A 26,436-nucleotide genomic window follows, 5' to 3' on the forward strand; every position below is an offset into this window, starting at 1 on the left:
AGCTCCCAGACCTCCCCAGCCCCTGCAGGCAGTGGGGGATCCCCGGAGTTCCCCAGTTGCCACCGCCAGCAGGGACCCTGCAGATCCCAGCCCCAGCAGGTTGGGGGGGACCCACAGTTCCCAGTCAGTGCAGGCCACGGGGGACCCTGCCCCTAGCTCCTAGCCCCGCGGTCAGGGGTACCTCCCAACTCCCAGCCTCTGGGCAGGGGGCGGCAGTGATGGAGAATCCACCACAACTCTTGGTAAATTGTTCCAGTGGTTAATTCCTTTCACTGTTTCAATGTGTCTTATTTCTTCCTTGAATTTGTCTAACTTCTGCTTTGAACCATGGGTTCTCATTACGTTAACTGAAGTGCTGTCTGCTGTCAGAAATCTCTTCCCCATCTCAGTACTTATAGACTGATCATGTCACTGTCTCACTTTCTCTTGGATAAACTACTAGATTACACTTCTTTAGTCTCTCAGTGTAAGGTATGAAGAGTTAACAGTTTTCTGACAGACAAAGATGTTTATTCACCTCTCTCTGTGGGTCCACATGTAAGTTAAGGATTGTAGGTTAATGCAATGAGGAATCAGCAGGAAGGCAGCACACTGGAGAGCAAGCTACAGGGGTTATCAGGACTCATGGTACAAACAATGAACTTTGGGGATATAATTAGAAGGCAAAGATGACACCCCTTTATCCTGCACATAGGAAATGATTGTGAAGCACATTTTACAGTCATGGGCATTTGTTCAGCACTGACTTACAGGGACCAATACCACTTTCTGAAAAACAACACATCACTTCCTGCAGTATGTAGCTGGGCCCTGGAGATCTCCCATCCCAGGTACCGATCAAGGCTCATCCAGCTTAGCTTTCAAGAAACAATCCCACTGCACCCGAAAGTGGTTCTGCTGCAGGCTAGCTGCATACAGCAGGTGACTCACGAGAGATCCCTTCATCTCCTTCAGCACCAGGGTGTATTTTTCTCTGGTGGTTTAAGAACACTGTTGTCATTGGCAGTGTTCCAGCGGGACTCTGGTCCATACTAACAACAGCACAAGGAAGCAGACAGGATCTGGAGAGAATGTAAGAGCCCATGATAACACACTCACCTCCCCAAACTGGCCTTCTCCAAGCTTCTCCTTGAAGGTTAGCAGTTTCCTAGGGAACTCTTCCACAGCCACATCCTTGCCCGAGAGCAGATCCATAGTGACGGCAGGCACAGAGTAGGTATTGCTGCCTGTCACCCCCTGCAGATTCACAATGTCAGCTTCTGCATAATGGGGGACTCCCTCGGGGCCACTTGGCTGGGCGGGTTTGACGACTCCACTGCAGCCTGGGAAGAAAAGAGCATGAGAACACCTCAGCTGCTCAGCACTTTTCTCCTGTAGCCCAAGTCACACAGAAAATGCCCTAGGCCATCTGCTTTCCCAGATGCCAGGGGAGAACAGACCAGGCTTTGCAGGAGCTTAAAGGGGTCTGAGACCTGTACAGTCTTCTCAGCTCCCTAAAACTTCACTCCAAGTTTCCAGGCCCGGTTATGACTGGTACCACAGGTGACACAAGTGGAGAGAGGAGAAGCCTGTAGCATCCTCATCCAGAGCTTCTGTTCCCTGCTCAGAAAGCATCATCAAACTCTTCAAAGCCACAGCTGGAGCAGTTCTAATTGTTCCTTCCCATGCGACTGACTTTGCATTTGTCAATGTTAAATTTCAGTCTGACATCATGCTACCCATTCCCACAGCCTGGTTAAATCCCTGGGAAGTTCCTCCTCTAGTCCTGACTAATCTGAAAAGAGGCAGTGTGGGCTAGCAGACAGGACACCGTGATACAGGAAACATGTTCTATGCCTGGCTCTGCTGCGACTTGGTAGAGTCACTGCCTTACTCTGTGCCTCAGTTTCCTCAAGTGGAAAATGAAGATAATGAATGATACTGAACTGCTTGGTAAAATGCTTTGAGATCTCCAGATGGAAAGCTATGAACTATGTATTATTATTAAATAATTTTACCATCTGCATATTTTGCCACTTCACTTTTCCAGATCTTTGATAAATAGGTAACTAACTAACACAGCACAAATGTCAAATTCCACATTAAGTTGAAATACTTGCAGTTTGAACTGTCTTAGTCACGGACTTAAGGGACCAGAAATTATGTGCTGAGACTTATTTCACTAATAACACACTGCACATGGCAAGGGCAAATTGATATTTTGTAATCAAATAAAATACACAGCCCACCTTAACATGGCTCAGGGAGATGGGGCCTAGGACTGGGATAAGGGCCTGGGACCTCTAGGCTGCTGGTTCAAATTTACCCCAGGTTGGTATTGGTCTAAAATCACTCCCACTGGGATGGCTGTCATGTGATGGGATTCCCATGTGATCTGAAATGGTGTCACTCCATTTCCCAGTGGATGCATGACTAGTCCTGATTGAAATGTTTCTGTCTAAACTGTTGAGGTAATCCAACCAAAAACCCCAGCCTATAGAGGAGGCACCTGAACTACAACTCCCATGAGGCATTTTCAAGCCAAAATGTTTTGGCTGAAATTTTTCAATTTTTTAGTTTGCACAGAAAAAAAATCAAAATTTTCTGCAAGGGAACTTTTTTGTTTGTGCCCAGCTATACACATGATCCTAAAAATGACTCCATCACAAGTGTTAGTGTGAGCACATGCTCCTTGCTGACAGATCAAGGATGTAGTGAGACTGAATGCCACTACTACCCCTAACTGGATGCCTCCGGATCTGGCATCAGGGGCAGGCATAGCAGGGTATTGCAAGAGCACTCTGCTGCTCATTGTTTGCTCAAACAGGGCTGTGCTAGCTGCAGAACTTGTTTGTTAATTCTCACCTGCCTCTTCGTCTCCTGGGACAAACTCTGGCAGTTTGCGGATCAACCGTGAGGGCTCCTGGTAGTCTGGGCCCAGGGGGAAGATGCGGTCATAGGTGGAGTTGGACTCCTGCTCACTAGATGAGGAGGAGTGGTTGCGGTTGAACATGCTGGATTCACTAGGCAAGGAGAGGCTGACGGTCATTTCGTCATCCAGCATCCGCCGAGAAGCCTAAGAGGTGGGGATGCAGAAGGAGAAAGTACAGGGACACAGCAAAGGACATTTCCCACTCTAGACAAACAGACAGGCCCAGTGGACCAAAGCAGCAAGACAAATCATGTGGGCCAAAAGGTCCTATTTGGCAGACTGGGCCTGAAACACAATTGTCCTGTGAACCAGGCAAGACTGCCGAATCCAGGGGTGGCTGGGGAACAGTCCCCTGAACCAGGGGGGCGCGGGAGGCGGGAAGGGGGAGGAAGCTGCCGAGGGACCCCACGAGGAGGGAGGTTCCCAGAGCCCAGGCTCCAGCCCAAGCCTGAATGACTGCACAACAATTTTACAGCCATGCAGCTTGTGCCCCACAAGACTGAGTCAGCTGACCAGGGCCAGCTGTGGCCATGTCACGGGTCTTTTATTCCAGTGCAGAAGCACCCTCAGTGGCTAGATGAAATCAGTCTGCACAAGCAGGTCCATGCGCTCGCCTGTGAGCTTCAGGGGGGATGCAAGTGGTGCACAACCCCAGCTAGGCCTCACCCTGAACAAACTCCATTACTGTCAGGGCTGTGCTGATGTCACCAGAGGGGCTGATGTGCAGCGCGGGAATGAATCTAGTGCTGGCAGAACCCTTACAAAGAAGCCTCCAGGATCTGCTCACCTTCTCCAGCATCTTCTGCCAGAACTGCCTCCACAGGATGATGACAATGATGGCCACCAGGATGAAGATGATTGCCACCAGGCAGCCAATTAGGATGCGTGTGTTGCTATCATCCACTTTGAGGGTTGGATCTGTCAGCAGGTGGGAAAGAGCAGGAGTCGGTCACGTTTGGGAGGCTGGGTTTAACTTGGGTTTTCATTGGAAACACAGATCTCAGTCACTGGCAAGTTTGCTCAGCTGGTACTTTCAGGCTCACCACCCCTCAGGGACAGCTCTAGTTTTTTTGCCGCCCCAAGCATGGCAGGCAGGCTGCCTTCGGCAGCTTGCCTGTGGGAGGTCCCTGGTCCCATGGATTCAGCGGCTTGCCTGCGGAAGGTCCGCCGGTCTCGCAGTTTCTGTGTACCTGCCGCCAAATTGCCGCCGAATCCACGGGACTGGCGGACCCTCCGCAGCATGCCGCCGAAGGCAGCCTAACTGCCGACCTTGCAGGGACTGGCAGGGTGCCCCTCCGCGGCTTGCCACCCCAGGCACGCACTTGGAGCGCTGGTGCCTGGAGCCGCCACTGCCACCCCTACAGTGGGGATAGATGATGAGCTTACCTTTGTCCACAGCCAGAAGCAGTGCATAACTGCACCACCCCAAAGCACTCTGCACTTCACTCCATCCCTGGTTCCCTGTTTGCTAGCCTATCCTTGCCAGGAGCAGACACCAGCAGCACAACTCTGCTGGCCAGCACCCTGGGGGTTACTATGAATGCTGTCCATTTTCCATCCCCCTGTGCAAGAGGAGGCACAGCTGGGCAGAGCCTGCTCTCTGCCCTGTACATTGACAGGATGTGAGTGCAGGGGTGCATACGGCCAGAGACAGTCCTGCCCTCTGGGAGGCACTTCCGTGCTAGCCCCTGCTGCACTAGTGCTGGTCATCCCTTCTGCAGCCATGGAGCCTGGGACACCCACTATTGTGAGACTGTAACTAACAATTCGAAACTCCCCATCACCACACTCATGTGACTCTCACACGGTCAAAGCCCAGGATATACACTGCTCTTCATTTTGCAGCCACACCCTGGACTCTGCAACATCCTGACATAATAGACTAGAAAGTCTGTAGAAACTTCATTTTAACAAAAAAGGAGGAATTTAATGAACTGACTATGGAAATAACTGCACTGACTGTGGCATTATCCTCTGTGCTATTCTTGTTGATGTTACATTCATTGCTTCAGACTGTTCCCACATCTTTACTGTTCAACGTGCCACTGAATTCTACATTAACAACGCATAACTGCAGCACAGAGGATGTCTGAAGAAGAGCTGGAAGCAGAATGGGTTGAAACCCAGAATTTCTGTTCTGCAGGAAAATTTGACATCTCAAAAAAAAATTTGTATTATAAACAGAAGTTGAAATGAGATTATATATAAAGAATAGAAAAGTTGAAAATGTTTTGACTGTTATGATGCCATGTCATAATAGGTCATTTGTAATATTGTTGTGGCTGTGTTAGTCCCAGAAAAGAGAGAGACAAAGGGGTGAGATAAGAGGAGGTTACCTACATGTAACTGGAGGTTCTTCAAGATGTGTGGTCCCTATCTGTATTCCAAATGCAGGTGCGCACGCATGCCATGCACCAGAGCCGGAAGCTGTTCTTAGCAGTGTCCATTGACCCGCATGTTCATCATATGTTCCTTTGTACTCGCAGCCGAAGGTCTAAGAGGCCATGCAGGTCGAGGCACCTACAGTTACCCTATTACTCCAGAGTAGTCCAGTCCACAGCAGAGGGGATAGAGGGCGGGTATTGGAATACAAATGGTGATCACACATCCCAAAGAACCTCCAATTACAGGTAAGTAACCTCCTCTTCTTTGAGCAATGGTCCCTATATGTATTCCAACCGTGGGGGAGTAGTGATCAGAGTGGAAGTGGGTGCGAGGAAGAGAAGAAATGCAACCTGTAGTACAGTGCGGCCCACTGCAGTGTCCTCAGCTGCCCTTTGAGTGATGGCACAGTGGGATGTGATCGTGTGTACAGAGCACCATGTTGCTACGACAAATTTCTTGCCACAAGACATCTGCTAGGCAGATCAATGTGGCTGCTTGTGCTCACATAGAGTGCATTGTAACTCTATTAAGCAACTGTACATTGGATAGCGTGCAGCATTCGTGGATGCACCTGGACACCCATTTGGAGATTCCTTGGAGACAAGGGCTTGGTCCTTGGACTGATCAGCGATGACCACAAACAGTTTCATTGATGTGTGAAAGGCAAAAGTCCTGTGGAGGTAGAATGCTACTGCACGGTGCATGTCAAGGGAGTGCAGGATCCTGTCCATATGGGAGTGAGTGGTTTGGGACAGAAGACAGGGAGGTGGACAGCCTGATTGAGGTGGAACTCCACCACCACCTTTGGGAGGAATTTAGGATGGAGCCATAAGGACACTTTATCCTTCTGGAATACAGTGTAAGGGGGTCAGTTAGCCATCGTGGCCACCAGTTCGCTGACTCATCTAGCTGAGGAAATGGCCACTAGGAACATCACCTTCATGGAGAGATGGGAAAGGGTGGCTTTGTGAGGACGGCGGAACGAGATTAAGGTCCCATGGAGGTGTGGGTTGGAGTATTAGTGGGAAGGTATTGAGGAGACCCTTCATAAAATGGAGAGTGGAGGGCTACGTAACATAGAGGTGCCATCCACGAAGGGAGAAAGTCATTAAGTGCTGCCAGGTGGACCTGTGTAGAGCTCAGGGCAAGGCCTAATATTTTGAGCCCAAGGAGGTAATCAAGGATGATAGGTATGGATATCGTACTCAGTGGGTGGTGATGGCGGTAAGTTTTATGGCCCCTTAAGGAACAGAGCATCCACTTCTTGTTGGAGGATGGGTTCCTGGGGAAGTCTGGGGTGGGGAGCAATGAGAGGAAAACAAGAGGAATTCTATGGGAGTATCAATGATGAATAATCTCCAGCACCCAACTGTCCATGGTGATTTTGCATCAGTTGTGGGAGAACAGGGCAAGACAGTCCCCAAAGACAATATTGGGCACCGCGGGAGGCATCGGGGGAGGTTCGCAGTTCTTGACCTGCAAGTCAAAACTGCTGTTTTGACTACTGCTGGTATAGGATCAAAGTGGTGGTTGTGGTGGAGGCAAGGAGAGTTGAATATGAGAGGGGTAGCCGTGTTAGTCTGGATCTGTAAAAGCAGCAAAGAATCCTGTGGCACCTTATAGACTAACAGACATTTTGGAGCATGAGCTTTCGTGGGTGAATACCCACTTCGTTGGATGCATGCTCCAAAAAGTCTGTTAGTCTATAAGGTGCCACAGGATTCTTTGCTGCAAGGAGAGTTGTGTATAGTGCTGTTATGTGGTGCCTCCTGCTGGCATTGGAAGTAAGGCAGGTAGGGAGCATGTGGTCAGGGATGGAACGGTTGCCACAGCTGCCTGCATCTTGGGACTGGGGTGTAAACGCCAAGGGACTTGAGCGTGGCCCGAGAGTCCTTCAGGGAATGGAGGGATCCGTCCATCTGGTCTTTGACTAGTTTGTGTTCATCAAAGGAGAGGTCCTCAATAGTGTTTTGGACCTCCCTGGGGAATCTGGACGATTGCAGCCACGAGTCCCCGTGCATCACGACCCCAGTCGTCAGAGAGTGAGAGGCCGTGTCGGCCACATCCACAGCGGCCTAGAGGCCCTCTTTGTCCACCAGTCACCCCTTGTCCACCAGTGCCTGGAATTGCTGCTGTTGGCCCAGTGGCAGCCTGTTATAGCTGAAGTCATATTTGGCTAGCTGAGCCTGATACTTGGTAATGCAGAACTGCAGTCCCACTGAGGAGTTTCCTCTCTAAAAGGTCCATCCTTTTTGCCGCTTTGTCTGAGGGAGTAGATTTTTGTGGGTGCTGTCATGCCCACTCTGCTTCTGCATGAAGCACAAGAAAGTTGGGGAGAGGGAGTAAAAATAAATTCTGTCCCCTTAGCAGGGATGAAATACTGCCTCTCAGCTCTCTGTGGGGGCACAGGAGGCAGGAGTGTACCATGCTGTCTTTGCTGGTTGCAGAATAGCCTCACTGATGGAGAGAGCTGCCCGAAAGGGCCCCTGCGGTTGGAGAATGTGCAGGAACTGATGTTGCTTGTCCTGGATCTCCTCCAATGGGATCTCTAGGTCCACAGCCATCCTCTGGAGCAAGTCCTGGTATTGGTGGCGGTCATCCACCCGGGACAGCGAGGAAGGAATAAGTGCCTTATTCAATGAGGAAGCGGTGGGGACCAGTGGTACTGGTTCCACATCTTCCTCCTCCTCGTAAACCTACGGCACGTAGTGTGAATGGGAATGGTTTATAAAAGGCCACCAACAGTGCCTGGAGTCCTCAATAGAGATCCCACGGCACTCAGTAGGGTCCCTGGGCATAGGTGGGTGTCATGGCTAATGGTACCAGGCCTCCGTAGTGGGATCATAAGCCGGGGGGTATAGCATTCTGGGTTGTGATTCTGGGCTCCAGTGGGGTATCGGCGAGAAAGAAGCCCTCGGACTCCAAAGATGGATCAGTCAACATGAGGGGACGATGGGTACCAGAGCCCTGTGATGCAGCAATGGGATGTGTGTGATGTTATTAAGATGAACTTTGACCATATAGATCATTGTTGCAATCAAGGTCCTATAGTGGCATCAAATCTTGTACAAAGGAGGTCAACGAAGGTGTCTATGACAAGGTTATGGTTTGCTGGTTATGATTATGCTATCTGTATGCATGTATCTTTTTGTATTTAAAGTTATAAGTATTGGCTCTATACAGTCTGCATTTCAAACTTGTGCTATGCTTCTGGGTGACACCCCAGACAATTTGGCATTAGCACTGCCTAGCACGCTTGATGGTCCATTAAGGACCATCAGCTATATCAGGAGTTGGCAACCTGTGGCACGCGTGCCACCTCTGGCACGCAAGCCGATTTTGCCTGGCACGCAGCTGCCAGCCGGGGTCCTGGCCGCCAGCCCCACTCAGCGTGTGACCGGATGAATGAATGGAACCCAGGCAGCAGGAGGCTGAGCGTGGTTGGTAGCCGGGACCCCAGATCGGTGGCAGGCACGGCCCCCGGCTCCCCACTCACTGCACTCGGGTTCTGTGGCTTCCGGGAGTGTGAGTCGCCAGGGCACGGGGCCCTGAGCCTGCTGCAGGAGGGGCAGTGGCAGCAGCTCACACTCCCAGGAGCCGCAGAGCCTGAGCGTGGTGAGGGGGGTGTGTGCATCTGACCGGCATGGGCATGGTAAGGGGAGTCCCGGGGGGAAGTCAGGGAGCAGTTGGATAGGATGTAGGAGTCCCCGGGGCTCTGTCTGGGGGTGGGGGTGTGGACAAGGGTTGGGGCAGTCAGGGGACAGGTAAGGGGTAGGGACCTAGTGGACTAGTTAGGGTGGGGGGGTGTCTCAGGAGAGGGCAGTCAGGGGACAAGGAGCAGGGAGGGTTTGGGGGTTCTGACCGAGGCAATTGGGGTGGGAAGTGGGAAGAAGTGGATGGGGGCGGGGCTAGGGCAGGGCTCTCCTCTCTTTTTTGATTGCTGAAATATGGTAACCCTAGGCAAGGGGGGAACCAAGGGGTGCATGGGGGCTGGTGCTCGCATACATCCACTGCAGTCTGCAGGAGCCCTCGAGGGGGCACCGGGCCCGCAGCCTGGGCAGGAGAGGCGGGGGGGGCACAGCTGCTCCCCGCTAGTGATGGCGCTGCCTTTGCAGGGCTGCTGCCCCCCTGCACTGCGCTGGCTCCTCCATGGCTTGGGCTTGCTGCTGCCACAAGCGGGAAGCTCTGGCTCTCCGGTGCCTCTGACAGGCGGCTCCTCCCTGCCAAGCTGCTACAGTGGCTGAAGCCCGGCAAAGCCAGTGAGTGGACTCGGGGCGGAGGCCACCTGGGTGGGGTGGGAAGGGCTCGTGGGGGGGCTGTGCACCCTCCAGGAGAGTTCAGGGGGTGGGGAGAGGGGAACCTGGTCTGGGGAGCAGCCCCTGGACATGGCTAGCCCCTGTGTAGGCTGGCCCCTGGGGTCTATAAAGGCTCATTGAGATTTCCCCCTCAATGAACTGATATGCAAGGGTGGGGGGGCAAGGTGGAAGTATACCCTTGCACCGGCCCTGCCCCAGGAGGTGCGTGCACCCCAGGTTAAGAACCATTGCACTAAACTGATAAGATCTGCATTTTAATTTAATTTTAAATGAAGCTTCTTAAACATTTTAAAAAACTTGTTTACTTTACATACAACAATAGTTTATAGCCTTATAGAGAGAGACCTTCTAAAAATGTTAAAATGTATTACCAGCATGCAAAACCTTAAACTAGAGTGAATAAATGAAGATTCAGCAAACCACCTCCGAAAGGTTGCCGATCCCTGAGCTATACAATTGACCCATTGAGAGACTCAGGAAGGTATGCAGGGACATGCCTTGGGACAGAACTCTTAAGATTTTTCCATGCCATATGCTGAGTAGCTTGTGTTTGGAACCAAGGATGCACAAGCCACATGCAAAAGGACTATAAAAGGCAGCTGCATCATCTCCATTTTGTCTTCAATCCTGCTTCTTACCACTGGAGGAACTTTGTTACAAACTGAAGCTCTGAACAAAGGACTGAATGACCCATCCAAGCTGTGGATGTACTCCAGAGACTCGATTTGAACCTGCAGTTTATTCCAATCACTGCTACAATCCTGAACCAAGAACTTTGCCATTACTGTATGTAATTAATTCCATTTAGCCAGTTTTAATTCTCATCTATATTTCTTTCTTTTGATGAATAAACCTTTAGATTTTAGATTCTAAAGGTTTGGCAACAGCCAGATTTGTGGGTAAGATCTGACTCGGATATTGACCTGGGTCTGCGGCTTGGTCCATTGGGATCCTTTGGGACCTGGGTCCTTTTTTTTCTTTTACTGACGTATTGGTTTTCATAACCATTCATCCCCATAAGAAGCAGTGCTGGTGGTGATACTGGGAAACTGGACTGTCTGAGGGAATTGCTAGTACGACTTCTGGTTAGCCAGTGGGGTAAAACCAAAGTCCTCTCTGTTTGGCTGGTTTGGTGTGCAAAGGACGCCCAGTCTTGCCCTGCTTTAAGCAATTTGCTCTGAATTGATACTCTCAGCAGTGTCCTGCCAGAGGCTGCATCATTACAACGTGCTTCTCTGGTAGAAGCAACAAAGACTCGTCCACCGTAGAGGGGAGTGCAGTGGTGGTTGGAGGTCTAGAAAGGGGTGGAGAATGTGGGTACAGGAGGAGCAGCTCCTCCATCGAGAGGAGAGGATCCAAGCATCCAGGAGTGCATGACGTCCCTCTGGGCATGCCCGAGGACCCAGGCGTTGTCAGCGGTGCTGGTCGATCCGAGGGGCTCAGAGACACTGATGGGATGGGCAGTGCACGTACCAATGAGGGTATCACTGGATCCCATTTGTGTTTTGCCTTGCCCTCAACACGGGGCAGCTTGGGTGCTGGTCTGGTGGGATCCACCTGTGACCTCTCACCCGACCTGGCCTGGGGAAGAAAAGCTGTGCTTATGAGTGGTCAGGGCCGGGGATCTGCTCTTATGCCCGTGTCAATGCTTTTTACCCTCATGGTGGGGCTCGTCCGTTGCCTTCGGTACTGACAGATCCAGGGCCTGGGAGGTGCTCGGCAGGGAGCTCACCGCCAGTGATGGTCTCTATACCAGTGGTTCCAGATACAAGTGTGTCCTTGGGCACACGACTGCATCCATTGAGAATTTCCGGAGGCAAAGCTCTCAAGCCTCCTGCGTTCAAGGTGGGAACAACTTACAAACTGAACAGCGGGCCACGAGGTGGGCCTTCTTGCTGAGGCAGTACATGCAACGCTGGTGCTCATTGCTCACAGAAAATGAGAATGGGCAAGAGGCACAGTTCTTCAAGCCTGGACTCCAGGCATAGTCCCCAAGCAGGGGGGGTTCCCCAAAAGGCAAGGGGCGGGAAATCTACACTAACAATTATCTACGAAGAACAAGAAGTATGGAACACTAAATACAGCTATAGACTCATAGACTCTAGGACTGGAAGGGACCTCGAGAGGTCATCGAGTCCAGTCCCCTGCCCTTGTGGCAGGACCAAATACTGTCTAGACCATCCCTGATAGACATTTATCTAACCTACTCTTAAATATCTCCAGAGATGGAGATTCCACAACTTCCCTAGGCAATCTATTCCAGTGTTTAACTACTCTGATAGTTAGGAACTTTTTCCTAATGTCCAACCTGAATCTCCCTTGCTGCAGTTTAAGCCCATTGCTTCTTGTTCTATCATTGGAGGCTAAGGTGAACAAGTTTTCTCCCTCCTCCTGATGACACCCTTTTAGATACCTGAAAACTGCTATCATGTCCCCTCTCAGTCTTCTCTTTTCCAAACTAAACAAACCCAATTCTTTCAGCCTTCCTTCATAGGTCATGTCCTCAAGACCTTTAATCATTCTTGTTGCTCTTCTCTGGACCCTCTCCAATTTCTCCACATCTTTCTTGAAATGCGGTGCCCAGAACTGGACACAATACTCCAGTTGAGGCCTAACCAGCGCAGAGTAAAGCGGAAGAATGACTTCTCGTGTCTTGTTTACAACACACCTTTTAATGTATCCCAGAATCACGTTTGCTTTTTTTGCAACAGTATCACACTGTTGACTCATATTAAGCTTGTGGTCCACTATGACCCCTAGTTATCTTTCTGCCATACTCCTTCCTAGACAGTCTCTTCCCATTCTGTATGTGTGAAACTGATTGTTCCTTCCTAAGTGGAGCACTTTGCATTTATCTTTATTGAACTTCATCCTGTTTACCTCAGACCATTTCTCCAATTTGTCCAGATCATTTTGAATTTTGACCCTGTCCTCCAAAGCAGTTGCAATCCCTCCCAGTTTGGTATCGTCTGCAAACTTAATAAGCATACTTTCTATGCCAACATCTAAATCGTTGATGAAGATATTGAACAGAGCCGGTCCCAAAACAGACCCCTGCGGAACCCCACTTGTTATACCTTTCCAGCAGGATTGGGAGCCATTAATAACTACTCTCTGAGTACGGTTATCCAGCCAGTTATGCACCCACCTTATAGTAGCCCCATCTAAATTATACTTTCCTAGTTTATCTATAAGAATATCATGCGAGACAGTATCAAATGCCTTACTAAAGTCTAGGTATATCACATCCACCGCTTCTCCCTTATCCACAAGGCTCGTTATCCTATCAAAGAATGCTATCAGATTAGTTTGACACGATTTGTTCTTTACAAATCCATGCTGGCTATTCCCTATCACCTTACCACCTTCCAAGTGTTTGCAGATGATTTCTTTAATTACTTGCTCCATTATCTTCCTTGGCACAGAAGTTAAACTAACTGGTCTGTAGTTTCCTGGGTTGTTTTTATTTCCCTTTTTATAGATGGGCACTATATTTGCCCTTTTCCACTCTTCTGGAATCTCCCCCGTCTCCCATGATTTCCCAAAGATAATAGCTAGAGGCTCAGATACCTCCTCTATTAACTCCTTGAGTATTCTAGGATGCATTTCATCAGGCCCTGGTGACTTGCAGGCATCTAATTTTTCTAAGTGATTTTTTACTTGCTCTTTTTTTATTTTATCTTCTAAACCTACTCTCTTCCCATAAGCATTCACTATATTAGACATTCCTTCAGACTTCTCAGTGAAGACCGAAACAAAGACGTCATTAAGCATCTCTGCCATTTCCAAGTCTCCCGTTACTGTTTCCCCCTCCTCACTGAGCAGTGGGCCTATGTACAACTATATACAGGAATGGAAAGTAGATCACTCTCTTAGCAAGCTAAGAGTGCAAAGGAACAGGGGTTCCGACTCAGGCCATGCAGCGGTAAGAGGGAACTGGAGAGGCATCAACCCACATGGCCTATTATACCCTCAGCTGTGAGCATGAGGGGATGCACGATGCACATGAGGGTCAACAAACACAGCTAAGAAAACCTTCCAATCCTAGTGCATGGCGCACATGTGCATCCACATTTGGAATACATACAGAGACCATCGCTCGAAGAAGAATATCTTTTAATTGGACCAAATTAGATCTTATTTGGCCTAGACTGAACAGTAGGCTCTTCAGAAGTTGGTCCAATAACAGGCATTACTTCACTCACCTTTGCTCTCTCACAATGTGTGATATTTATATTATAAAATGGCTATTGTTTTTGTAATTTGTTTGGTAATTGATATTTCCTATTTTAATTAATATGACATCATATATAATATAATGCATTACAAACATTTGAAATAAGTCATTTTGAAATTAAAATGTTGAAAATTTTCTAAACATTATTTTTCTAAATGAAATTTCCTCAAAATTGAAAAGTTCTGATAGAAAAAATGAGCCCATTGGAAAATTTCCAATCTGCTCCAGCTGGAGGTTTAAGTAATTTGTGTTTGTGAAACAATCACTTTAGCTGGACAATTCTGATAAAATGATCAGCCATGAAAGAGTAAACAATGTTGTGTTAAAACTCCATTCAAGTGACTAGGGCAGTTCACACCTCTCCAAGCTATTGTTTCAGGATGCCTGCAGACTCAGGAAATCATTGCTTGGTTTGGGCCTGGTAGGTTACCTTCACAACCATTAGGGATGAAAACATTTTTTTCACTGAATCTTAGACTTTGGAGGACTGGTCTACAGTACGAGGCTTGCTGCACTGCACATTTTGCATCTGTGGACTTATGGACTATATGGGGACCTGGCCATGGAAGGCATTTCGATCCCATGGCAATGGGTGACATCATACACATAGAATCATAGAATATCAGGGTTGGAAGGGACCTCAGGAGGTCATCTAGTCCAACCCCTTGCTCAAAGCAGGATCAATCCCCAACTAAATCAGATTGACATCTAGATTGACAGCAGGCACTCATAGGCCATATAATCACATGAGAGGTGTTTCTATGCCCATGTCATCATGAAGTAGCACTTTGCCATAACGGAGTAATCTCTGGGTACTGCAGCAGCTGTTACTCTCAGACTGGAGGTGGTTTCTGGTGCCCTTATTCTAATAGAGTGGCATATGTTTCAGGGGGTCTATATGAGGGTTGCATTTTATCCAGTGGCCTGTCCTTCCTTGCAGAAATGTGCCACCTCTGAAGACCTGATGGGGACCAGGCTCTTAAGCACACAGTGTCCACATACTGCATCGCACATACCGTAAGTGGTGGGTGCTACAGGAGACTCGGAAGGGGCTCCGGAGTTGTTGTACATGGCTGCATCTAAGAAACAGAATTGAGGACGAGTCAGTAATCCTCACATGCCTGTGAAAGCTCGTGTGAGGGCAGAATGGACTGTTCCTCTGTGGCACTTAATTTACATCACAGAGCACCTGCTCAACTCTACCTGGCCCTCCAAAGGTTCCTAGCCCTCTCCAGACCAAGTTACCACAACTCAGCCAAGTCTGAATTCTAAAGCCTCCAAGCACAAATCCACCATTAGGGGCAGTGTGCAGGAGAACATTCCCATTGTATGCTGCTGCTCTCCTCTCAAAACCCTGCTCCTCCACAGGATGAATGCTACAGCTACTGGTACCACAGTAGCCCCAGTACCCACTTTCCATGGGTAAATAGAGAACTACTCTTCTCACTGCCTTGTAACACAGGAACAAGCAGACACTCCATGGAATTGAAAGGTGAGAAATTCCAAATCAATAAAAGGTACTTACTTTTTCCCCACACACAACATGTGATTAGACTGTGGAACTCACTGCCACAGGAAATCATTGGGGCCAAGAATTTAACAAGATTTTTAAAAGGGACCGGATATTTATATGGCTATCAAAAATATCCAGAGTTACCATAATTAATGATAAACATTTGGAAAGGGACACTGAACCTCCTGCTTCTGGGCTTAAGCCTGTCTGTTAGTGACCACGATGAGCCCTAATGCGGGTGCAGATCATCCCACATCAGTTACTACAGGGTTCTCATACCTTCCCCTGCAGCAGCTGTTGCTGTCAGGTACAGGAGACTAGGTTACAAGCATCTGAAGTGTGATCCAGTCTGGCAGTTCCTACATTTCTATGCTCCAGAACAAATGGCACATCACTTGGCACTCCCTGGACCTATGCCCTCCTTGCTCCCTGACATGGATGCTGTGGCTTCCAGGACCTAATCCTCCCGCTCTCTGCCAGTACCTGACTGGAAAGTGATCTCACTGAACATCATCCAGGTGTCGGCAAAGTAATACTGGCACTTGATGGCGCTGGCCATGCGATGAAGCAAGGGCACGGTGACGAACCGTGCACTGGGGTTGACATCATCCAGCACCAGCACCGAGGAGATGGTGTTGGGCTCCCACTCATTAGCATCGGAGCGGAAATAGCACTGAACTTCCTTGAAGATCTTCACTCCCTTGGCAAACATGTTGTTGCAGTGTACCTGCATGGCAGCAACAGAGTCCCAGGTGAGCTCAACACCAGCACAGGCTGGCAGCACTTGCTGCCCAGGGCAACTCAGTAGGAATCGGAGACCCTGAGATAGTCACACAGGGAACACTGTGCTCATCGCGCCCTTGGTGGCACCCTCACCTAGAACCCTAGCTTGTCAAGGGGCCCCAGGAGGAGGGGTTGGGGGATATTTCCTTAGCATTTCATCATAGGAAACTTGGCACTGTCTGAGGTCACAAATGGAGTTAGTCTTTGGTCTCATTCCAGTCACTAGCTAACAGGTCATAGAAACATAGTGATTACAGACAGAAGTGGCCCATTAGTCACCCATAGGCAGGGATAGTAAGTGGGGCAGCAGAGAGGGCTGAGCAGAGCAGGAGCTGGTGGCTAGGGCTGAGGAGGCATGGTGCAGCTGAGCGGGCAGTGTAGCTTTGCGTCACTCATGTTCACTATCCTTGACAAAGCCCCACCCCCCCACGATGCAGGGCAGACTGTGTCCTAGACCCTAAGGCCTTGTATTGGCATTTTGAGAGGCACATGACAAAGTCAGAGCCCGAGTCCCTTTCTAGAATGTGCCTTCTGCAGCCGGGCACATGTTCTGAGAGATAAGGTCACAACGAGCCCTCACTGATGTTACCAAGAAAGGTGCCCCAGGGGCCACAGACCTTCATGGTGGTGAAGTTTCTGATCCGATCAAATTCAAACATGATTTCAATGTAGCCCCCAGCAGCGCTCTCATTGCGCCACCCCACATAGTCATAGCCAGGCCACATGTGGTACTCGTGGGTCTGTGTGAAGTCATCCAGGCCAGAAACACCGTCCGTCAGCTGGCCCAGTCCCTCAGTCATGCTGCAGACATCAAGGAAAGATACACGGGGGTGTGAATCTTTTTTAGAGTCCACACAAAAATCTTTCTGCTCTCTGCCTCCCACCTGTGCCCCCATCCCACCAACACTGGAGAGTGTACAATGGATGGGCATTTTTCATAAATGCTTTAAAAAACTGAAGGACTTTTTTCGTTATAGCTTCTTAAAATCATTAAACCAACTCTCTTTCCTTAGTGAGTCCCCTGAGAGCCATTGCGGCCCGTTTTAATAACACAGAGGCTCTGCAGCCCTGGGCAACCTTCAGTAGTTTAGCAGAGGTGCTTAGGAGTACTTGGCTTCATATGCTCGTTTGTGTGCCATTAAAAGAACTTGGATGGACAGAGGGAGGCAAGAAGAGCGGGAGAGACAGACAGACTAAAATGTTCAAACCTGGAAGTCTAAAGTTCCCTAAATAAAGAGGACCTGATTTTGCAGGTGCTCAGCACTTGCTTCTCCCAATCGGTCCACAGATCTCACTGCGAGTGGATTTGGGGTGGTTCCGTTATTGGGGTTGCTGCTAAGCACTGGACTGCACACCCTGTTGTTTGCAGGAGTGGGCTCTCATTAGCATGGATGTTGATGGCACTGGTGTCTTGGCCTTAGAGAAGGGAGCACCAAAGTATTGGTTGGGGCCGCAAAGAGCCCATTTCAAGTATTACACTGACTTTGTGACCCAATGAGGGCTAGGAGATGACAAGTATCCTTTGGTATGTGGAGTAAACTCCCAGGAGGAATCACAGGAGCTGCTTGACTTTAAGGGACTCCATACTGTGGGAAACAACTATTAACTCCACATCAGAGAGATCTCAGTGGGCTGCCTCAGTCACACAGGGGGCTCTAAGAGCCCCCAACATCCCTTCCAGGGGCTTCCCACAGCCTCCCAGAACGTATGATGACCTGGGCTGAATTCATAATCTCCAGAATAATTGGCTATTTTCTCAGCAAGAGGCAGCGACTTGCGCCTTTGTTGGCCAAGTGGCTCCTTCCTTCTGTGCTTATGGCAAGAACATGATCTTGTTTAAAAGGGCAAATGAGCATATCCACGGCCCCCCTGCCTGCAGGGCACAATCCCCGCTGGAGTGGAATTGCTGTTAGTTAGTTTGTTGAGTACTGATGATGTGCTCAGGGATGTACAGAACCAGAGGAGCTGGTGAGTCAAACAGCTCAAACTGATGACCTTTGAACCACATTTCTACCAAATAGCTTATCACAGGACAGCACTGGGGAGCATTTTTGTGGAGCCCTTGGTAGAACATTGGCAGCTTGTCATTACCAAGCTCTGACCTGCCCGTAAAATCCCTCCCCCACCTTCCCTGGCAAGGAGCTCTCTGGGAACTTACCTGTAGCCAAAAGCGCCGTCATACACAGAATCATTGAGGTAAATGACTGTGCCGCTGGGAAGGACGAACTGCTGTCCAGCAGGAGCATTGTAGGAAACCAGCCCATCTGCCAGAGCAATCAGTGTGCAATTAGTGTGGGCCCAAACAAGCATCCCCCTCAGCCAGGTTTGTAGCAGCTCTCTCGGATAAACAAAAAGGAGAGCACAGTGCAACATCCACCTAGGCCAAGAGGCTCTTGATTGCAGCACAGACCAGGGATGAGCTCAGAAACAGCTGGGCTTCGCTGTATGAATTTCACGCAAAATAGATGGGGGAAAATGGCTGGAGGAAGAACTGGCCAGGCTGTCAAATAGGGCAGTGAAACTATCATATGAGCAAAGATATGGATGTAGGCCAAGAAGATGCAACCCGCCATTGCCAGTCACGTCCCTTCACACACAACCATTGTTGCCATGTCCTCTCGCAAACTCCCATTCCTAGCCGTGGACCTTTCCACATTCCCAGTGCCAGCCATGACCTGTCACCTTCCCCCGCCCCGCTGTCAGCTATATCCTCTATCAAGTCTCCACTGCTGCCACCTCCTCACTGCCACCAATGGCCCCTCACAAACCTCCACTGTGAGCCATGACCCCTCACAAACACCCATCACTCTCATGGCCTCTCACAATCCCCCATTGCCAGCTGGCCTCATGCCAATCCCCACGATCAACCACAACCCCTAGCAGCCCACCAGTGAAAGCCATGGACGCTCACAAACCCGGGCACTGATGCCATGTGGCCTTACAAATTCCCATTGGTAGCCAAGGCCCCTCACACACCTCCATGGCCAGGCCTGGCCCCTTGCAAACCCCATTGCCAGCCACGGCCTCTCGCAAACCCCATTGCCAGCCACAGCCTCTCAGAAACCCCCATGGCCAGCCATGGCCCCTCGCAAACCCCCACTGCCAGCCACGGCCTCTCACAAACTCCCATTATGGTCATGGCCTCTCATAAACCTCCATTCCTAGACATGGCCCCTCACATGCCCCCACTGCACCACATCCCCTAGTAAAATCCCCATTTCCAGTCATGAGCCCCCACCCCATTGCTGCCCTATTCCCTTGTAAACCCCTCTTGCCACAATCACATTGCAAGCCATGGCCCCTCAGACCCATTAGTGCCATGGCTCATTGCAAACCCTCAGTGCTGCCACAGATCCTCACCAACCCCATTACCCACCAGAGCACCTCTCCCACCCCCACTGTGAGCCACACACCTGCATTATTCCCACAGTCCCTCACAAATCCACACTGCCAGACACATCCCCTTGCACATGCTTATTGTTGCCACGGCCCTTTGCACAACCCCATTGCTGCCACTTTTCCTCACAAACCCCAGGAGACAGCCATGGCTACTTGCACACATTCATTGCCAACCATGGCCCCTCACACAGCCCTGACCCCTGAGAAACCTCCATTGCCAGTCACAGCTTCTTGCAAACCCACATTACTGAAACGGCTCCTAGCAACCCCCCATTGCCAGCCATGGACCATTGCACACCCATGTTGCCAGACATGGCCTCTTGCACACCTTCATTACTGCCATGTCCTCTCACAACTCCGCATTGCGAGGCATGGCTGCTTGCAACCCCCCATTGCTGACACAGCCCCAAGCAAACCCCCATTTCCACTCATGAGCCCTCACAAGCTCCCATTGTTGCCAAAGCACCTCACACAATCCTGTTGCCAGCTATGGCCTGTGTCAGGGTGTACAAACCCCACACTGGAGTACAAGAGATAAAGGAGCTGGCGGAAGATGGACTGGGGGCTTAAAAGGGGAAGCAGAGCAGCTGAATAGAGGGCAGGCAGTGGACAGGAGAAGACCTGTGGTCCAAGCTCCTAGGAAGGCGCCTCACAGGAAAACTTGCAGCCTGAGGCTTGGATACGGACCTGCCCAAGCCTGCAAGGGAGGGACTAGGGACTTCTGAAGGTCACAGACTTTAATTTTGTGTTTGGTTCTTTATTTTACCCTGTGGGGAGAGGGGACACTGGTAGGAAGCGATTCAGGGAGGCAGCTGCATAGCACTCCAAGATGCCGATCTCAGCTGCCTACCATTGGGCCCTGAATCCTCTACCAGCCCCTAAAGAGGGGACAATGACAGAAGCCTATCCCTTGGTGGGGAACCTAGTTGGGAGACCCTGAAGGTGCAAGGGTCCAGACTCTTAAAAACCAGCCCATGGGGGAAGTCCTGAAGCCCTTGCTGACTTCTGAAGACTTCCACATCATTGGATTCAAACATGTGACCTAGCCAGAGGGCTGAGTCACTAATAGGACGGACCCCCAAACAGAGGATTTACTGTGAGAAAGGGAAGTCCTGGGAGGAAGACAACTTGCCACACCCTAGCCTGACCAGGAGGCAGCACTGCTGGTGAGTGTTCCCCTTCCAATTCCCATTGCCAGCCACAGCCCTTTGCAAGTCCCCACTGCCTAGAGATCCACGCAGAGAGATGCATTTCCCTGGTTCACACTCCGGTAACACATGTGGTGTGTTATGTCAGACCCCCAAACACAACACAGGGTCCCGCTGCCACAGCAAGAGCCATTGTACCTGCAGCTCATCTAGGCCCCTGATCCATGGCACTGAAAATGGGTGTGACTGGTGCCCTTGCAGAGCCCCTGCTCACCTAGCCACGTGCAGCCATAGAGCTCCACTCGCAGGCAGACGTTCATGGAGTGGTCGGTGATGGGAATGAAGCGTATGAAGCGAGCTATGATGGGAGGCTCCAGGTCCTTGAGGACGATGTCATAAGGGTTGGTGTTTCCATCCAGCACCTGAGGATGACAGACACCAGCTGGCAAAGGGTGCTGATGCTGTGCAGCTGGGAGAGACGGGGGCGGCTCACACGCCCTACAGACCTCTGAGTGTGGCTCACAGCTGCTGCACCCCACCGTACCCTGCTACACCACACAGCTCTTCCCTGCCACTGGGGGCAGGGAGCTCACTGCTTTTGCATCAGTCTCGGCATCTGTGTGGTGGGCACAATCCCACCGGTGCATGGGGCTTTCCCACTGTTAGGGGCCTACAGTATGACAGTAGATATGCTTGTATCCCCTGCAGTGAACTTCCATCCAGCACTACACTGTGGCAGCCTGGATAGTGCCAATGTTCATCTCCATTGAATTGGGGCAGGTGGGAGAGATGGAGTGGCAAGAATGGGCATGGAGGGTAAAGCCTGCACTTCGACTCACACCTCCCTGGGCACTGCATGGCAGGTACCATCAGCATCTTCACTGGCATTTGCCAATACTCCAGTGACCAAGCCCCAACTGCCCCAGAAATGGATTGCTGACACCCTTCATTGCCAGTTCCCTAGTCAGGCAAGGGCATTCTCTGTCCTAGGGGATAGTGTTCTGCTCGTCGGACAGGCACTGCTCCAGCCCCAAATGCCTGTAACTTGAGGTGGCAGCTATGGAGACTCCTGGCCCACCTGGTAATGGATTTGCAGTACACGCCAGTGCAGCAACACTTAGGGTGCCAGTCTGAGCGTGGTGGCACACCCCACATGTAGGGCCCCCCTTCCCATCTCCAGGGCAGTGGGATCCTAGCAGGGAAGATTTATTAGCCTCCCCACCTCCTTACCTGCTTCCCATGCCGGTTCCTCCAGGAAATCCACCGGGTGCCATCCCGGCTGTAATTGATCTTGTACATTGGTGCAAACTCGTTGCCATGGCCGCCAGCATGTCGCCCCTGGGTCCCCACCAGGGTGATAAAGTGCAGGGCGTGCAGGTCAATCTGAAGGAACTCCTTGAGGTCATCCGGCTCAACGGGGATCTCCGGACACCAAGCCCCATCACCCTCTTCTGAGTCAAGCCTGGGGCAGTGCAGAGTGGGATAGGAGTGCAGAGGAGCAGGGAGAGTCACTTCCAAATAGACTTCCTGTGAGAGCCTATCATGGCACCCTGCTCCCCAGGCATCAGACCCCACTCTGCCATCGCCACATCCCACCCCACTTGCCCCTGGGCTGGCCTAGCACTGACCAAGACTCTTCTAATCAGCAGTAATAGAGCAGGAAAGTCCCAGCTCCTCAGCCTCTAACCCTTAACTCACCTGCAGCACCAGGAGGACCTGTCCTTCCCCCCACGAGGAGCTGGCATATGGAGGTGGATTCAGATTTGGGGCCCTGCAGTGGGGAGGGCTCTCCAGCCAAGCTTAGGCCTGAAGCCCTGAGGTCTCAGTTCTCTCATTATAAAATGCTGGAGGAGTGTTCCCCCACCCCCTTTGAGGTCTGAGCTTTGGCCTTGGGCCCCCATAGGGAAAACAGTCCCACGGCCAGGGTGGAGCTGGCCAAAGAGCAGCATAATCAGAATTTCTCCCGCCCATGGGCCATCTCGTGTTCTCCCAGCAGCTCACACTGGATCTGGAGTGCTGGTGCTGGGTACCGTTTCTGAGCATGACCCATACCCATACATCTCCTCGCCTGCTGTCTTGTGGGGGTGTTTCCTTGCCTTCCCGCTCACAAATTATGTGCTCCTCTGCTTTGATCCTGGCTCCAACAGGGGGCAGATTCTGTATCTGACCCATCAGAAATCCCACCAGAATCAGGCTTGAGGGCCAGTGTGGGCCCTGGTGCTCTGTGGGCCCAGGGGAGGGGAATACAGCACCACTGCCCCCAGATCTTGCTCACCAGGGGACCCAACTGCAATCCCTGCTCTCACCAGTCATCACTTGTGGGCATCTGTTGGGCACGAGCTACGCAAAGTGCGGGAGGACAGGAAGCACGTGGGACTGCACTGGGTCAGGCAGATGGGACCAGGATAGTATATGGCAGGAGCTGGAGGGTGTCATCATGGGCATGTTCCCTGGAGAGTGTTCCTCACTGCCTCTGACATGGGGTTGGCCCTTCAACAGCAGCATGGTGTGTATGCAAAACTGGCCCCTGCTTCGAGCCCTACAGGAGCCCTCATAGCTGGGTCAGGCGCCTGGCACTAGAGGCAGAAACACAACGTGCAGGGCCTGCCATGTGAGAAGCTGTTGGGTAACCAAGGTGGCAGGGCAGAGCCTCAGATGGAGAGGTGAGATGGGAGGGGCCAGGAGAAAACATCTCCCTCCAATCACTGGAGATGATGCATGACTTTTCCTCAGCACCAGGTGAGGAAGAGCGGTCAGTAGCACAGGAAGGTGGAGAGGACGAGCAGGGAGAGCCCCATGCTGTAGACAGTGTCCTGCCACCAACTCCCCAGTGCAGAGCAACAGGCAGCCACAGGGTCAAACTCCAGCCCTGGGGCAACCTCTGCTGGGCACATGCTGGGTGTAGCATCTCTCTTGCAGCTGCCCTCTTACACTCAGGCAACTTCCGGGGAGCGGGCTGGGCCAGCAGAGAAAGTGACGCCAATGGGGCTATTCAGGGTGGGTTTCCCTGCCTGCAGGAGTTAAGATGAACATGGGTGGAAGAGAAGAGACCCGGGGTGAGCATTACTTGTCAGCAATTGCTCCTCGCTGGCTCAGAGTCACTGCTCCAGCTGAGGGAACGTTTGTAACGTTCCTAGCACAAGGGACCCTTCCCAGCATGCATTCACAAATAAACACATGCATGCTTGCAGCATCCTTAACTGAACCCAAAGTGAAGGAGGGAACTCACTGAGGGTACTGTGATGGCTAATGCTGGCTGCAGGGAGGCCCCTTGACATGCAGCCGAGCTCCAGGGCCACATGCCCTTCCTGGGTCTGCAGGCATCACACACCCCAATAGGTCTAGTCTCCTGGGGAAAGGTCTGGGTTAGAAAGCTCATAGCTGCATCTCTTTCACTAAAAAACTCTTCCCCAGATCTGCCCTGTCTTCTGACACACAGCATGTCCCTTTCACCCCAAAAATCCCTGGGTCTGAGCCCAGGTCTCCAGTCCCACTGTCCACTTGGTACCTTCCTCATGCTCCCATCTCCGCTCTGCTCCACTCTGCAACTGGCTGGACTCTTCCTCACTCTGGAACCTGGCAGGAGACTAGAGGAGCCTCAGCTCGTGACCAAACTGTCAGTTACCATGGCACCTGGCAGCTGCTTCAAGGACTGGCCCCATGCAAACCTAGTCATGGTCCCACAACATTGCCCCCAGGAACACATTCCAGGAACCCTGTCTTGGGCCAGCCCCACAACTCCCATGGAACCAAGGCCCCACTGCCTGCTTCAGAGAAGTGCTCTCCACCTCCCCACAGCTGCAGCAGAGCCTGCCTTGTCCTGTGCTGGGCCCAGGGCACAGGAGCAGTGGCGGCTGGCAGAGGAGTCTGGAAGAGTGGCAGCCATTGAGGTACGCTGCACACACAGGATGACACTGGCAGAGTGAGACTGCAGGTGCATGGAATATGCCCTGGGCCCCAGCACAGGGTCCTCACCCAGTAATGGCCAGTCAAAGAAAAGGAACACCAGTGAAATCCTGCTATGGCTATTGAGAACATCAGTGACACATCTGTCCCCTGTCATAGAGTGAGTGTGATACCAAGCAGCCAATCACTCCCATGTGAAAGGCACACGGCTCCCTTGCATCGGTTGCCCTCACCTTCCATACTTGGCTGCTGTGGATTCAGACCACTGGCTGGAGGCAGAGATGTCTTCGTCCGGGATGTGGCCGCCTGACATGCCCAGAGGATAACGGCACACAGCTGAAACGAGACACACCATTGGCTGCTAAACGTGGAGAACGCTCAGTGCTTCCAAGGAACTTAGAGCTGGCCCTCAGGAGAAGGTCAAGCATGGTGCAGGCAGCTCTGGGCAAGCTCCCCCCACTGCATGCCAGCCCTGCCCCACCGCACTCCATGCTAGCTCAGTCCTAGGACCTCCCCAAAGCTAAACCAGTGCACCACAGATGCCACAGTGATAGGCTTGGTATAAGAAACAGGCCCATCAGCAGATCTCTAGTAGAACTTCCTGCTCTTCTAGGCTTTGGCTCTGCACCCCACACAAATATTGGTGTCCAGTATCTGGTGTAGACCCACAGACCCTCCCTGCTATGCCAGCCTTAGGACCTTCACACAGCCTGGCTGAGGTAGCCACTCTTGATACATCCAGCAACCCCTTCTCCTATGTAAAATTGGAATTATCCCGTAGTGCAGACGTACCCTGAGATACACCGACTTTGCCTGAATGTTCAGCAGACAGACCCACTTTGCCAATCAATTTTGTTGTTTTGAGTTACAATACATTTTCGCAAATGTTGCGAGAATGCAGAATCAGTCAGTGCTATGCTTGGCTGATGTGGCAACACATGGTGTTAGACACCATCAAGTGCTCGAGGGACGTCTATCTAGAACACACCACCCGACATCAGCTATACCAGAAGAGATAAGCTGGAGTGCCGATGAGAAGCAAAGTCGGGGAAAAAACTGAAATACTTCCCTGATGGATTGTGTTTTCTAAGGGACAGCCTATCCTAAATTCTCAATTACTGAGGGACAACCTTCACTCATTCCTATATTTCCTTTCCACAACCAACTCTCTGTACAATTCTTATGAGTGATGTACCTGAATACTTGGATGCTAATACTCTAACTGTATCACTGAATTTATTAACCTTAATCTGGGTTACTGCAGCTTATGTATTTTATGACTTTCAAAGAAACCTTTGTACTTTTGGACAATGTAAACACTATACCCAGATGTACAGACATTCTTTCCTTAACCTGTGTATTATATCATTTTAACATTAGCTTTAATAAAATTTTTGAAATCTTGAATGCAGGGATAACAAAGTGTTGTTCTCCCTAGTGTTTGACTAAGAGCAACAAATTGTACTTACCATAGTCTAACTGAGAGGTTCATGCTCACTCTAGCCTTGCTCACTGAACAGGGGATGGCGACTGATGCCAAGCCCTAGGGAAATCAGAGGGGGTGGGCACACATGTTCCTACTGGGGTGTGTGGATTCTATTGAAAGAGTCCTAGATGCCATTTGACTCTCCCACTTCAGTGGTTAAGGACACAGTTGGTCAGGCTTATTTGAGTGTCTTGGCTTCTTCCTCACGTGAATCCTGATTCCAAGAGCTGCCCTGCATTGACTCAGCCCTCCACAGGACCAGTAGGGGCCCAGCCACACAGAGCTGCCTGGAGGATGAGAGCCAGAGACTGCTGTTCTCAGGGGAGGCAGAGCTCCCTCTCTCTGGAGAGTC

At 50.9% G+C, this 26,436-nt stretch overlaps 1 protein-coding gene across 4 annotated transcripts in view; it reads right to left on the reverse strand.

Annotated features, from left to right (window-relative positions):
* Positions 1-26,436, reverse strand: part of DDR2 (discoidin domain receptor tyrosine kinase 2) — a 153,025-nt gene that overhangs the window by 31,141 nt on the left and 95,448 nt on the right. For all 4 annotated transcript variants that reach the window (XM_050963124.1, XM_050963126.1, XM_050963125.1 and 1 more), the window contains 10 exons: positions 24,832-24,934; positions 21,923-22,154; positions 20,967-21,114; positions 18,304-18,409; positions 16,763-16,946; positions 15,846-16,089; positions 14,866-14,928; positions 3,699-3,829; positions 2,845-3,055; positions 1,099-1,322 (listed from right to left, as the gene is read on the reverse strand). In XM_050963124.1, the coding sequence (XP_050819081.1) occupies positions 1,099-1,322; positions 2,845-3,055; positions 3,699-3,829; positions 14,866-14,928; positions 15,846-16,089; positions 16,763-16,946; positions 18,304-18,409; positions 20,967-21,114; positions 21,923-22,154; positions 24,832-24,934 (1,646 nt within the window). The remainder of the gene's footprint in view (positions 1-1,098; positions 1,323-2,844; positions 3,056-3,698; positions 3,830-14,865; positions 14,929-15,845; positions 16,090-16,762; positions 16,947-18,303; positions 18,410-20,966; positions 21,115-21,922; positions 22,155-24,831; positions 24,935-26,436) is intronic.

Source organism: Gopherus flavomarginatus, chromosome 7, assembly GCF_025201925.1.
Source record: "Gopherus flavomarginatus isolate rGopFla2 chromosome 7, rGopFla2.mat.asm, whole genome shotgun sequence".
Lineage (NCBI taxonomy): Eukaryota > Metazoa > Chordata > Testudines > Testudinidae > Gopherus > Gopherus flavomarginatus.